Source organism: Heptranchias perlo, chromosome 4 (genome assembly GCF_035084215.1).
Source record: "Heptranchias perlo isolate sHepPer1 chromosome 4, sHepPer1.hap1, whole genome shotgun sequence".
NCBI lineage: Eukaryota > Metazoa > Chordata > Chondrichthyes > Hexanchiformes > Hexanchidae > Heptranchias > Heptranchias perlo.
The window spans coordinates 71,284,722-71,296,765 of NC_090328.1; the positions used below are offsets into that span (position 1 = coordinate 71,284,722).

Sequence of the window (12,044 nt, forward strand, 5' to 3'; positions counted from 1 at the left end):
ATCAGATAAATAACATTTAAAAGCCGGACCTCAGAAGGTAATAAAGTAAGCAATCGTTAAATATTAATAAATGTTGGTAAATTCAATATTTTAAAACTAACACTGTTATGCAACTCCTGTCGGAACGTTGCTGCCATCCCTTATATAAATTACAGGCTTGTCAACTTGGTATAAACAGTTCGTGTTTAACGTGACAGATCCTTTCCTGTTGACCTTCCGGCGTGTATATGTGGGCGTGCCGATCTCAGGGAAAGCCCTGAATATCTTGGATGCGCGTTCCGATACTTTTTCCTAATCGGAAGAAATAAAGCGTTATAATTGAGACAAAATAACACATTACTCACTTGACAGTTAGGATATAACGAGGACAGTTAAATTGAAAAGCATTCTTCTCTGCGTATATTTTCTTCTTGTAAACAATTTTACAACACCAAGTTATAGTCCAACAATTTTTATTTGAAATCTACAAGCTTTCGGAGGCTTCCTCCTTCCTCAGGTAAATGTTCAGGAGCTCCTCCAAGCCTACGCATTTATACATATAGAACAATACATGGTGTTTACAGACTGCCCCTGCAACTGCCCGTTGCCAAGGCAATCACCGTGTCTGAACACAGTCTGTAAACACCATGTATTGTTCTATATGTATATATTTTCTTGTAGCATTTTGCTGTGCACAAAATATGCTGGTGGACGTGCACTTAAATCGAAGGTATACATACAGTATATACAATGGAAAGAACACACAACTCGGAAAAAGTTAGCAACGTAAATGTGTTTACGGTGCTCGCGTGTGTTGGGGAAGGGAGGGAGATAACTTGATCTATGATACTTCCAGAATCAAGAGCCATAAAACAAATGTTTTTTGTGGTATTTATGCTCAGGATTTTTATAGAAAAACGTTGCTGTGTTTAATCCTTACGTAATTCAGAATTTTAAAACATATTGTTTTCTCTCATATGTGTGAACAATATAATTTGTTTTCACAGCAAGTAACCAAACAATTAAGTGGAATCCCGTTTTACAGATCACTATAAATTGGAAAAACATAAGATAACTTGGGCAAAGGAAGGCATTGGGACTCATTTAAATACATCCATCCAAAAAAAACCTTAGTTTACCCTATTGTGGCATCCAATTGGTTCTTAAATGATTCTAGAGTTTTCACTTCTACTCTAATTTGAAGTCAATTCCATATTTTGATCACTCTGTGTGAAGAAAAACTTCCTGATAACTGTTCTATAGTAATTTTCAAAAGGGAATTGAATATATACTTAAAAAGGAAAAAAAATGCAGGGCCATGGGGAAAGAGCAGGGGAGTGGAACAAATTAGAAAGCTCTTTCAAAGAGCAGGCACAATGGGACGAATGGCCACCTTCTGTGCGGTACCATTCTATAGACTGACCTAAATTTGCCTTTTTACTACTTTGAACTTGTGTACTCTTGTGCAACTATTTGCAATTGAATTTAAAGTAATATTCTGAGTTTATCTTTTCCATATCTTTAACTATCTTATATACCCCTCTAAGATCACCTCGCAGACACTTTCTTTCCAGGCTGAAAAGCCCAAGTTTCTTCTGTCTTTTCTCATAACTTAGAACTTTTACACTAGGGTTCATCTTTGTGGCTCTTCTCTGCATTGTTTTCAGCACTTGACTGTTTCTCTTGTTGCTCAGTTTTCAGAACTGGACACAGTACTCAAGGTGCAGTCTGATCTGAGCACTGTACAGTTTAATCACAACTTATCTTCAACTGGTTTTGCTATATAGTTCAAAATTCTATTAGCTTTGTTAATTTGTGCTCTGTATTAGGTGGGCATGTTTAACATCAAGTCTACCAAGACTACAAAGTCTCCTTCAGCTTTATCTCCAGCTATTTCAACACCATTCATGATGCAGTTGTTGCCTATTTTTCCTTCATATTTGCAGTACCTTACTCTTGTTTCCATAAAAGTTCAACTGTCCTTTTTCTGCCCACATACATATTTTGCCCAATTCATTCTGTAATTTCCAAACTGCCTGAGGCCTAACCAGTGTTTTATAAAGGTTTAGCATAACTTCCTTGCTTTTGTACTCTATGCCGCGATTAATAAAGCCCGGTATCCCATATGTTTTTTTAACAGCCTTCTCAACTTTTACTGCCACCTCCAAAGATTTGTGTATGTGCACCCCCAGGTCTCTCTGATCCTGCACTCCCTTTAAAATTGCACCATTTAGTTTATATTGCCTCTCCTCATTCTTCCGACCAAAATGCATCACTTCACCCTTCTCTGAGTTAAATTTCATCTGCTACGTGTCTGCTCATTTCACCAGTCTGTCTCTGTCCTCCTGAAGTCTGTTACTATCCTTCACATTGTTTACTACATTTCCGAGTTTTGTTTCATCTGCAAACTTTGAAATTATACCTTCTATACCCAAGTCCAGGTCAATAATATGCATCAAAAAGAGCAGTGGTCCTAATACTCATCCTTGGGGAACACCACTCTATACTTCCCTCCAGTCTGAAAAACAACTGTTCATCACTACTCTCTGCTTTCTGTCCCCTAGCCAATTTTGTATCCTCGCTGCCACTGTCTCTTTAATCCCATGGGCTTTAATTTTGCTAACAATTCTATTATAAGAAAATAAGAGATAGGAGCAGGAGTAGGCCATTTGGCCCTTCGAGCCTGCTCCACCATTCAATGAGATCATGGCTGATCTGATTCTGGCCTCAACTCCACTTTCCCGCCTGTTCCCCATATCCTTTGAATCCCTTACTGATCAAAAATTTGTTTAACTCAGTCTTGAATGTATTCAATGACTCAGCCTCCAACGCTGTTTGGGGCAAAGAATTCCAAAGGTTCACAACGCTCTGGGAGAAGAAATTTCTCCTCATCTCTGTCTTAAATGGGCGACCCCTTATTCTGAGTCTATGCCCCCAAGTTCTAGATTCCCCTATGAAGGTCAAGCCCCCTCAGAATCTTATATGTTTCAATAAGATCTCCTCTCATTCTTCTAAACTCCAGTGAGTATAGGCCCAACCTGCTCAATCTTTCCTCATAAGAAAACCCTTCCATACCTGGAATCAACCTAGTGAACCTTCTCTGAACCGCCTCCAATGCAAGTATTGGTACTTTATCAAATGCCTTTTGAAAGTCCATCTACACAACATCAACTGCACTACCCTCATCAACCCTCTCTGTTACTTAATCAAAAAACTCAATCAAGGTGGTCAAACACAATTTTCCTTCAACAAATCCATGCTGACTTTCATTTATTAGCCCATACTTTTCCAAGTGCCAATTAGTTTTGTCCTGGATTATTGTGTCTAAAAGTTTCCCCATCACCAACGTTAGGCTGACTGGCCTGTAATTGTCGAGTTTATCCCTCTCCCATTTTTTGAGCAGAGGGTATAACATTTACAATCCTCCAGTCCTCTGGCACCATCCCTATTTCTAAGGAGGATTGGAAGATTGTGGCCAGAGCCTCTGCAATTTCCACCCTTACTTCCCTCAGTAACCTGGGATGCATCCCATCCGGACTGGGTGACTTTTCTACTTTGAGTACTGCCAATCTTTTAAGTACTTCCTCTTTATGTGTCTACTCTGTACCTGAACCAACTCCTCATTGAAGGCCTCCCATTGCTCAATTACTGTTTTGCCTACCTATTTTTGATTCCAATCCATCTGGGCAAGATGCCTTTTTAACTCCCTGAAATTAGCCCTCCTCCAGTTAAGCATTTGATTGTTCCTTGTCCTTTTCCATAACTATTCTAAACCTAATGATATTATGATCACTGTTCCCCAAATGCTCCCCTCTTGAAACATGCTCCACCTGTTCCACTTCATTCCCCAGAACTAGATCCAGCACTGTTTCCTTCCTGGTTGGGCTGGAAATACACTGCTCCAGAAAGTTCTCAAACACATTTTCCTTCTAACATCATTGTAAAAACTTTTTATGTCAATCTTGATATCCCTCACAAGTCTCTTTTCATATTCCCTTCTTGTAGCTCTTACTATCTATTTTGTTTTCCTTTGCTGTTCTTTATGTCTCTCCCAGTCTCCAGGATCTACACTATTCTTTGCACTTTTGTATGCTCTTTCCTTTAGTTTTATGTTATCTCTCACCTCTTTTGTCTACCATTACTGTTTATTTTGGTAAGTAGAGCTCTTGCCTCTTGGGGGTATATACTTGACCTGTACTAAGCAAAATTCTTTTTTGAACACCTCCCACTGTTCATCTGTAGTTTTACCCGATAACAGTTTTGACCAGTTTGCTGTCATCAGTCTCTGTCTCATCCCATTAAAGTTAGCCGTATCAAAATCTAGAATCTTGGTACCTGTGTTAAGTTTCTCCTTTTCAAACCTAACATTGAATTCAATCATATTATAATCGCTGTTAGATAAATGTTCCCTTACTGTTAGATTATTAACTAAGTCGGGCTCATTACTCATTACTAAATCTAGTATGGCCTGACCTCTTGTTGGTTCTGGAACATTTTGCTCCAGAAAAATATCTTGACTGCACTCAAGAAATTCACTACCTTTCTGACTTGAGCTATTCTGTTCTTCCCAATCTATATGAGAATTAAAGTCTACCATTAAAACACACTGTTTTTACTACAAGCCTCTCTAATCTCAATTAATACATTATGCCACTTCATTGCTGCTATCAGGAGGCCTGTAGACAACTCCCATTACAGTTTTAAGTCCTCTCCTATTCCTCAATTCTAACCATAGAGTCTCCGCTGATTGCTTTCCCTTACTCTCTTACTATTTTTGAAATAGTATCTTTAATCAATAAGGCTTTAAATGGAGAGAGATTGCAGAACTCTGAGGTACAGAGGGATCTGGGTGTCCTAGTACATGAATCACAAAAAGTTAGTATGCAGGTACAGCAAGTGATTAGGAAGGCAAATGCAATGTTGTCATTTACTGCAAGGGGAATGGAATATAACAGTAGAGATGTTTTGCTACAGTTGTACAGTGCATTGGTGAGACCACATCTAGAATAGTGTGTGCAGTTTTGGTCTCCTTATTTAAGAAAGGACGTTATTGCTTTGGAGGCGGTTCAGAGAAGGTTCATTCGAGTGATTCCTGGGATGAGGGGATTATCTTATCAGGAAAGGTTGGGTAAGTTGGGCCTGTATATACTGGAGTTTATAAGAATGAGAGGTGATCTTATTGAAACATACGAGATCCTGAGGGAACTAGAAGGGATAGATGCTGAGAGGATGTTTCCCCTCGTGGGAGAGACTAGAACTAGGGGCCACAGTTTAAAAATAAGGGGTCTCCCATTTAAGACGGAGATGAGGAGAAATTTTTTCTCTCAGAGGGTCATGAGTCCGTGGAACTCCCTTCCCTAGAGAGCAGTGGAGGCAGGGTCATTGAATATTTTTAAGGCTGAGTTAGATAGATTCCTGATTAACAAGGGAGTCAAAGGTTATAGTAGAAAGAAGGGAAAGTAGGGTTGAGGTCACAATCAGATCAGCCATGACCTTATCAAATGGCAGAGCAGGCTTGAGGGGCTGAATGGCCTACTCCTACTCTTAATTCATATGTTCGTAGGCTACCCCTCCTCCTCTTCCAGTTTCCCTATCCTTTCTAAAGACCTTATAACCTGCACTATTTAACTCCTAATCATGACCAGCTTGCAGCCATGTCTCATTAATGGCCACCATGTGATACCCTCTTAGCTTAAATTGGGGCACCATTGACATAATAGTACCCTAATTTGCATGTATTCATAAGGCCCCAGCCTGCTTTAGATGGGCGTCGCATCCCCTTGTAGAATTTAAAATCGGAAATGGCATGAAAAGGGTAAAGTTACATATGGGTAAGTAACCTGCTCATTTTTAACTATACATCTGCCTGATTTCTGCCATGCAGGTAGGGTTAAAATTGACCACTTGGTCTCTGTCTTATCTGCCTCAGTAATTTCCATGTTGTTGTTCATCTCACTGTCTCTCTGCTATTCTTGGTGTACTTTTCTTCTTTTCTTTCAGATGGGAGGATATGAATGCTGTAATGTGGTGTGAAAGGAAGCCACTGAGTACTGCTCACATCTCATTCCCTAATTCTTGGCTTTCCCAATACCCCGTCACCTTGCTCCCATTACCCCTATTCCATTGCAAATCACTCATTGTTTCCCCAAGGGTAGCTAGAGAAATTCTCACCCTCACATCCCCTCATGTTCTCCCTATTGCTTCTCCACATCACCCCACCGTATCTACTCCTCGCCACACAAGGAAGACAAAAATTGACACTGACCGAAAGTTTAGCAGTCATGATGTAGACATCAGACTCAATATAACACAGCACATACATTTTATTACAAGGTTATTCAGTGGATGTATTACTGTAATCCTTTTCAATTTTCAAGAAATAAAGACAATTGATATGTAATTGTGAAAGTCTGTAGTTATATCATCACATTCAATGATAAGAAGGAAATAGCGATCGTGACTACGATCTTTACTTAGTAAAAACATTAGAGGTTTCAGGTCAGTTTCAGTTTCAAGCTCTGGGGTTCTAGGGGATTAATCAGAGAATCATAGAATGGTTACAGCACAGGAGGAGGCCATTTGGCCCATCGAGCCCATGCCAGCTCTTTGTAAGAGCAATGCAGTTAGTCCCATTCCCCAGCTCTGCAAATTTTTTCCCTTCAAGTATTTATCCAATTCCTTTTTGAAAGCCATGATCGAATTTGCTTCCACCACCCTTTCAGGCGGCACACTCCAGATCATAACTACTCGCTGTGTAAAAAAAGTTTTTCCTCATGCCGTCTTTGGTTCTTTTGCCAATCGCCTTAAATCTGTGTCCTCTGGTTCATTCCGCCAATGGGAACAGTTTCTCTTTATTTACTTTATCCAAACTCTTCATGATTTTGAATACCTCTATCAGATCTCCTCTTAACCTTCTCTGCTCTAAGAAGAACAACCCCAGCTTCTCCAGTCTATTCACGTAACTGAAGTCCCTCATCCCTGGATCCATTCTAGTAAATCTTTTCTGCACCCTCTCTAAGGCCTTCCCATCCTTCCTAAAGTTCGGTGCCCAGAATTGGACACAATACTCCAGTTGTGCCCGAACCAGTGTTTTATAAAGGTTCATCATAACTTCCTTGCTTTTGAACTCTATGCCTCTATTTATAAAGTCCAGGATCCTGTGTGCTTTTTTAACTGCTTTCTCAACCTATCCTGCCACCTTCAAAGATTTGTGCACATATACCCCCAGGTCTCTCTGCTCCTGCACCTGCTTTAGAATTGTACCATTTAGTTTATATTGCCTCTCCTCAATCTCCCTGCCAAAATGTATCACTTTGCATGTCTGTGAATTAAATTTCATCTACCATGTGTCTGCCCGTTCCACCAACCTGTTCATGTCCTCTTGACGACTATTACTATCCTCCTCATTGTTTACTACACTTCCAAGTTTCATGTCATCTGCAAATTTTGAAATTGTTCCCTGTACACTCAAGTCCAAGTCATTAATATATATCAAAAAAAGTAGAGGTCCTAGTACTGATCCCCGGGGAACACCACTGTACATTTTCCTCCAGTCTGGAAAACAACCGTTCACCACTACTCTCTGTTTCCTGTCACTTAGCCAATTTCATATCCATGCTGCCACTGCCCTTTTTATTCCATGGGTTTCAGTTTTGCTGACAAGCCTACTATGTGGCACTTTATCAAAAGCCTTTTGAAAGTCCATATACACATCAACTGCATTGCCCTCATCAACCCTTTCTGTTAGCTCATCAAAAAACTCAAGTCAAGTTACTTAAACACGATTTGCCTTTAATAAACCTGTGCTGGCTTTCCTTTATTAATCTACACTTGTCCAAGTGACTATTAAATCTGCCCCGGACTAGCGTTTCTAAAAGTTTCCCCACCACTGAGGTTAAACTGACTGGCCTGTAGTTGCTGGGTTTATCCTTACACCCTTTTTTGAACAAGGGTGTAACATTTGCAATTCTCCATCCTCTGGCACTGCCCCCATATCTAAGGAGGATTGGAAGATTATGGCCAGTACCTCAGCAATTTCCACCCTTACTTCCCTCAGCAACCTGGGATGCACCCTATCCAGACTGGGTGTCTTATCTACTTTAAGAACAGCCAGCCTTTCTAGTACCTATGCTTTATCAATATTTAGCCCATCCAGTATCTCAACTACCTCTTCTTTTACTGTGACTTTGGCAACATCTTCTTCCTTGGTAAAGACAGATGCGAAGTACTCATTTAGTACCTCTGCCTCCATGCATAGATCTCCTTTTTGGTCCCCTATCAGTCCCACCCCTCCTCTTACTACTCATTTACTATTTATATACCTATAAAATACTTTTGGATTCCCTTTCTTAATCACACTCCAGTCTCACAATAAAGAGATTTCATAGGATTTGGGCAATCTACCAACCAACCTATTGGCTTATCCAACCAAAACTCCTCCTTCATTTGGAGGAATTACAGCAGCATCAATGTTTTAAATTTTCCGATGAATACACTAAAGCTATTGAGTTTAGCAATCATTATGCAAAACTGCAAAAACAAAATCATGGATTTGACCAACACTAACTTGCATGCTCCATGTTCTTGTATTCTTCTTCGGGGAGGTACATCATTGCATACCAATGGTGGGGCTCAGGATGATGTCAGCACTTCAACAATCTCTATGTAGGAAAAATAAGTGAAAACTGAAGCAGAGTATATCAGCTGGTTAGCACACCAACCTGAAGCCCCTAACTTGTTTGGAAGAATTAACCCTAGAAATCTGTTGATCCCACCTAACATCGCACATAATCAACTCTATTTGCAGCAAATATCAGCCTAGGAATATGCACACTGGGGGAATCAGATGTAGAGACAGAGTTACAGCAAGGAGTGTCAATCTTGACTCAGTGATAGCACTCTCACTTTTGAGTCATGAAAATGTAGGTTCAAGCTCCATTCCAGGACTTGAGCACATAACCTAGACTGACACTTCAGTGCAGCACTGAGGATGCTGTCTTTCAAATGAGATTTTAAATTGAGATGCTGTCTGCCCTCTCAGATGGATGTAAACAATCCCATGGCACTATTTGAAGAGGAACAGGGGTTTTCTCCTGATATCTGGCTGACATTTATCTCTCAACCATCACCACTAAAAAAACAGATTAATTAATCATTCATCTCATTGCAGCTTGTGAAGCCTTGCTGTGCAAAAACTGGCTGCTGTGTTTGCCTACTAAACAATAATAACTACATTTCAAAAATAATTAATTAGTTACAGTGTTTTGGGATATCCTGAAGATGTGAAAAGTGCTACTTCAATGCAAGTTCTTTCTTTCACTGGATATAACCCAAAATGAGTGAGGATGTAGAGATAGCACAAAGGATCAGATTGGTTGGATGGCTAGTTCTCGGCCATTCTTGGATGTCGAGTTCAGCAATGGTGCCATCCAGGGCCTGCCTATGAAAGAATGCAATTTTCTGGGCACTGATAATTGATTGGGCCATTGTGGAATGTGGAAAGCAGCCTGCAAGGTGTGAAGGCTAGTACATGTCCACTACCGTATCTCTGTAGGGGTTATGACCCTTCACAGAACTGCAGTCCATCTTAGAGCATAAGCAGCAGAGACCCCACTTTACAAAATGGTGTGGGGGTCTGATTACACCTCTGTGAAGTGTTTTGGGATATATTTCAACATTAAAGGTGCTATATAAATCCAAGTAGTAGTAGCAGTAGTAGTTGTTATAGAAGGACTCCAATTTCAGTTTTGTCTGGATTCACCATGTGGGGAAATCTCTGGACAGTACCATGACAGTACCAAGATGGGAGGGAAAGTAGAGAGTGAGGAGGACATAAAAAACCTGCAAGGGGATATAGACAGGCTGGGTGAGTGGGCGGAGATTTGGCAGATGCAATATAATATTGGAAAATGTGAGGTTATGCACTTTGGCAGGAAAAATCAGAGAGCAAGTTATTTTCTTAATGGCGAGAGACTGGAAAGTACTGCAGTACAAAGGGATCTGGGGGTCCTAGTGCAAGAAAATCAAAAAGTTGGTATGCAGGTGCAGCAGGTGATCAAGAAGGCCAACGGAATGTTGGCTTTTATTGCTAGGGGGATAGAATATAAAAACAAGGAGGTATTGCTGCAGTTATATAAGGTATTGGTGAGACCGCACCTGGAATACTGCATACAGTTTTGGTCTCCATACTTAAGAAAAGACATACTTGCTCTCGAGGCAGTACAAAGAAGGTTCACTCGGTTAATCCCGGGGATGAGGGGGCGGACATATGAGGAGAGGTTGAGTAGATTGGGACTCTACTCATTGGAGTTCAGAAGAATGAGAGGCGATCTTATTGAAACATATAAGATTGTGAAGGGTCTTGATCGGGTGGATGCAGTAAGGATGTTCCCAAAGATGGGTGAAACTAGAACTAGGGGGCATAATCTTAGAATAAGGGGCTGCTCTTTCAAAACTGAGATGAGGAGAAACTTCTTCACTCAGAGGGTGGTAGGTCTGTGGAATTTGCTGCCCCAGGAAGCTGTGGAAGCTACATCATTAGATAAATTTAAAACAGAAATAGACAGTTTCCTAGAAGTAAAGGGAATTAGGGGTTATGGGGAGCGGGCAGGAAATTGGACATGAAGCTGAGTTCGGATCGGTCAATGCCCTGTGGGTGGCGGAGAGGGCCCAGGGGCTATGTGGCCGGGTCCTGCTCCGACTTCTTGTGTTCTTTAGATTTGTGGTTGGGATCAGATCAGCCATGATCTTATTGAATGGCGGAGCAGGCTCGAGGGGCCGATTGGCCTACTCCTGCTCCAATTTCTTATGTTCTTATGTTCTTATGACGCAGGGCTTCAGATACCTAATTTCTGCAGCCTGCCACTTTAAAGACAGCAGGACATGCTGAAGGAGTGCCCAGCAACAGGGGCATGAGGAGTTGGTACAAACCTGACTCGCAGGTTAACATGCCCTCCATTGCACCCAGCTGCTTCATTCCAATCACCCATGCACTGCCAGAAAGGCTGCGGGCCCAAACAACCACCTAAAAGAAGCAAGAATATGATTCATCTACCATATAGAGTCACCAAGGAAAAGCATTAAGGTAAAAAATGTTGCCAATATGAAGAAATAAATTATTGCCATAGTATGATACAGCACAGGAGGCCATTCGGCCCATCATGCCTGTGCTGGCACTTTGAAAGAACTATCCAATTAGTCCCATTCCCCTGCTCTTTCCCATCGCCCTATAAATGTTTTCCCTTCAAGTATTTATCCAATTCCCTTTTGAAAGTTATTATTGAATCTGCTACCAGGCAGTGCATTCCAAATCATAACAACTCGCTGTGTAAAAAAAAAAATGTTTCCTCATGTCGCTTCTGGTTATTTTGCCGATCACCTTAAATCTGTGTCCTCCAATTACCAATCCTTCTGCCACTGGAAAATGTTTCTCCTTATTTACTTCATCAAAACCATTCATGATTTTGAACACCTCTATCAAATCTCCTCTTAACCTTCTCTGCTCTAAGGAGACAACCCCGACTTCTCCACATAACTTAAGTTCCTCATCCCTGGTACCATTTGATCAAATGGGTTCCCTTTTACATTAGCCACTAATCTATTCTCATACTCTCTCTTTGCCCCTCTTATTCCCTTTTTTAGATCTCCTCTGTACTTTCTGTATTCAGCTTGGTTCTCTGCTGAATTATGAACCTTATATTTGCCATAAGCCTCCCTATTTGGTTTCATTTTAATATCTATATCTTTAGTCATCCAGGGAGCTCTAGCATTGGATGCCTTTCCTTTCCCCTTTGTGGGAATGTATCTACTCTGTATCCAAATCATCTCCTCCTTCAAGGCCTCCCATTGATCAATTATTGTTTTGCCTACCAATGTTTGATTCCAATCCACCAGGGCAAGATTCCTTTTTAACTCACTGAAATTAGTCCTCCTCCAGTTAAGTATTTTTAGGCTTGATTGTTCCTTATCCTTTTCCACAACTATTCTAAACCTAATGATATTATGATCATTATTGATATTATGACCTAATGATATGTCCCCAAATGTTCCCCCACTGAAACATGCTC

General features: G+C 40.7%; 1 protein-coding gene and 1 long non-coding RNA gene across 2 annotated transcripts in view; both read right to left on the reverse strand.

Annotated features, from left to right (window-relative positions):
• Positions 1-12,044, reverse strand: part of LOC137321013 (guanine nucleotide-binding protein G(q) subunit alpha-like) — a 200,773-nt gene continuing 188,729 nt past the window's right edge. Inside the window, exon 7 of the mRNA XM_067983116.1 lies at positions 1-291. Coding sequence (XP_067839217.1) covers positions 245-291 — 47 coding nt within the window. The 3' untranslated portion in view covers positions 1-244. The remainder of the gene's footprint in view (positions 292-12,044) is intronic.
• On the reverse strand, positions 8,545-10,961 carry LOC137321014 (uncharacterized). The gene is made up of 2 exons (XR_010962694.1): positions 10,909-10,961; positions 8,545-8,639 (listed from the first exon to the last, which is right to left on the reverse strand). It is a non-coding gene; the product is annotated as an uncharacterized lncRNA (long non-coding RNA).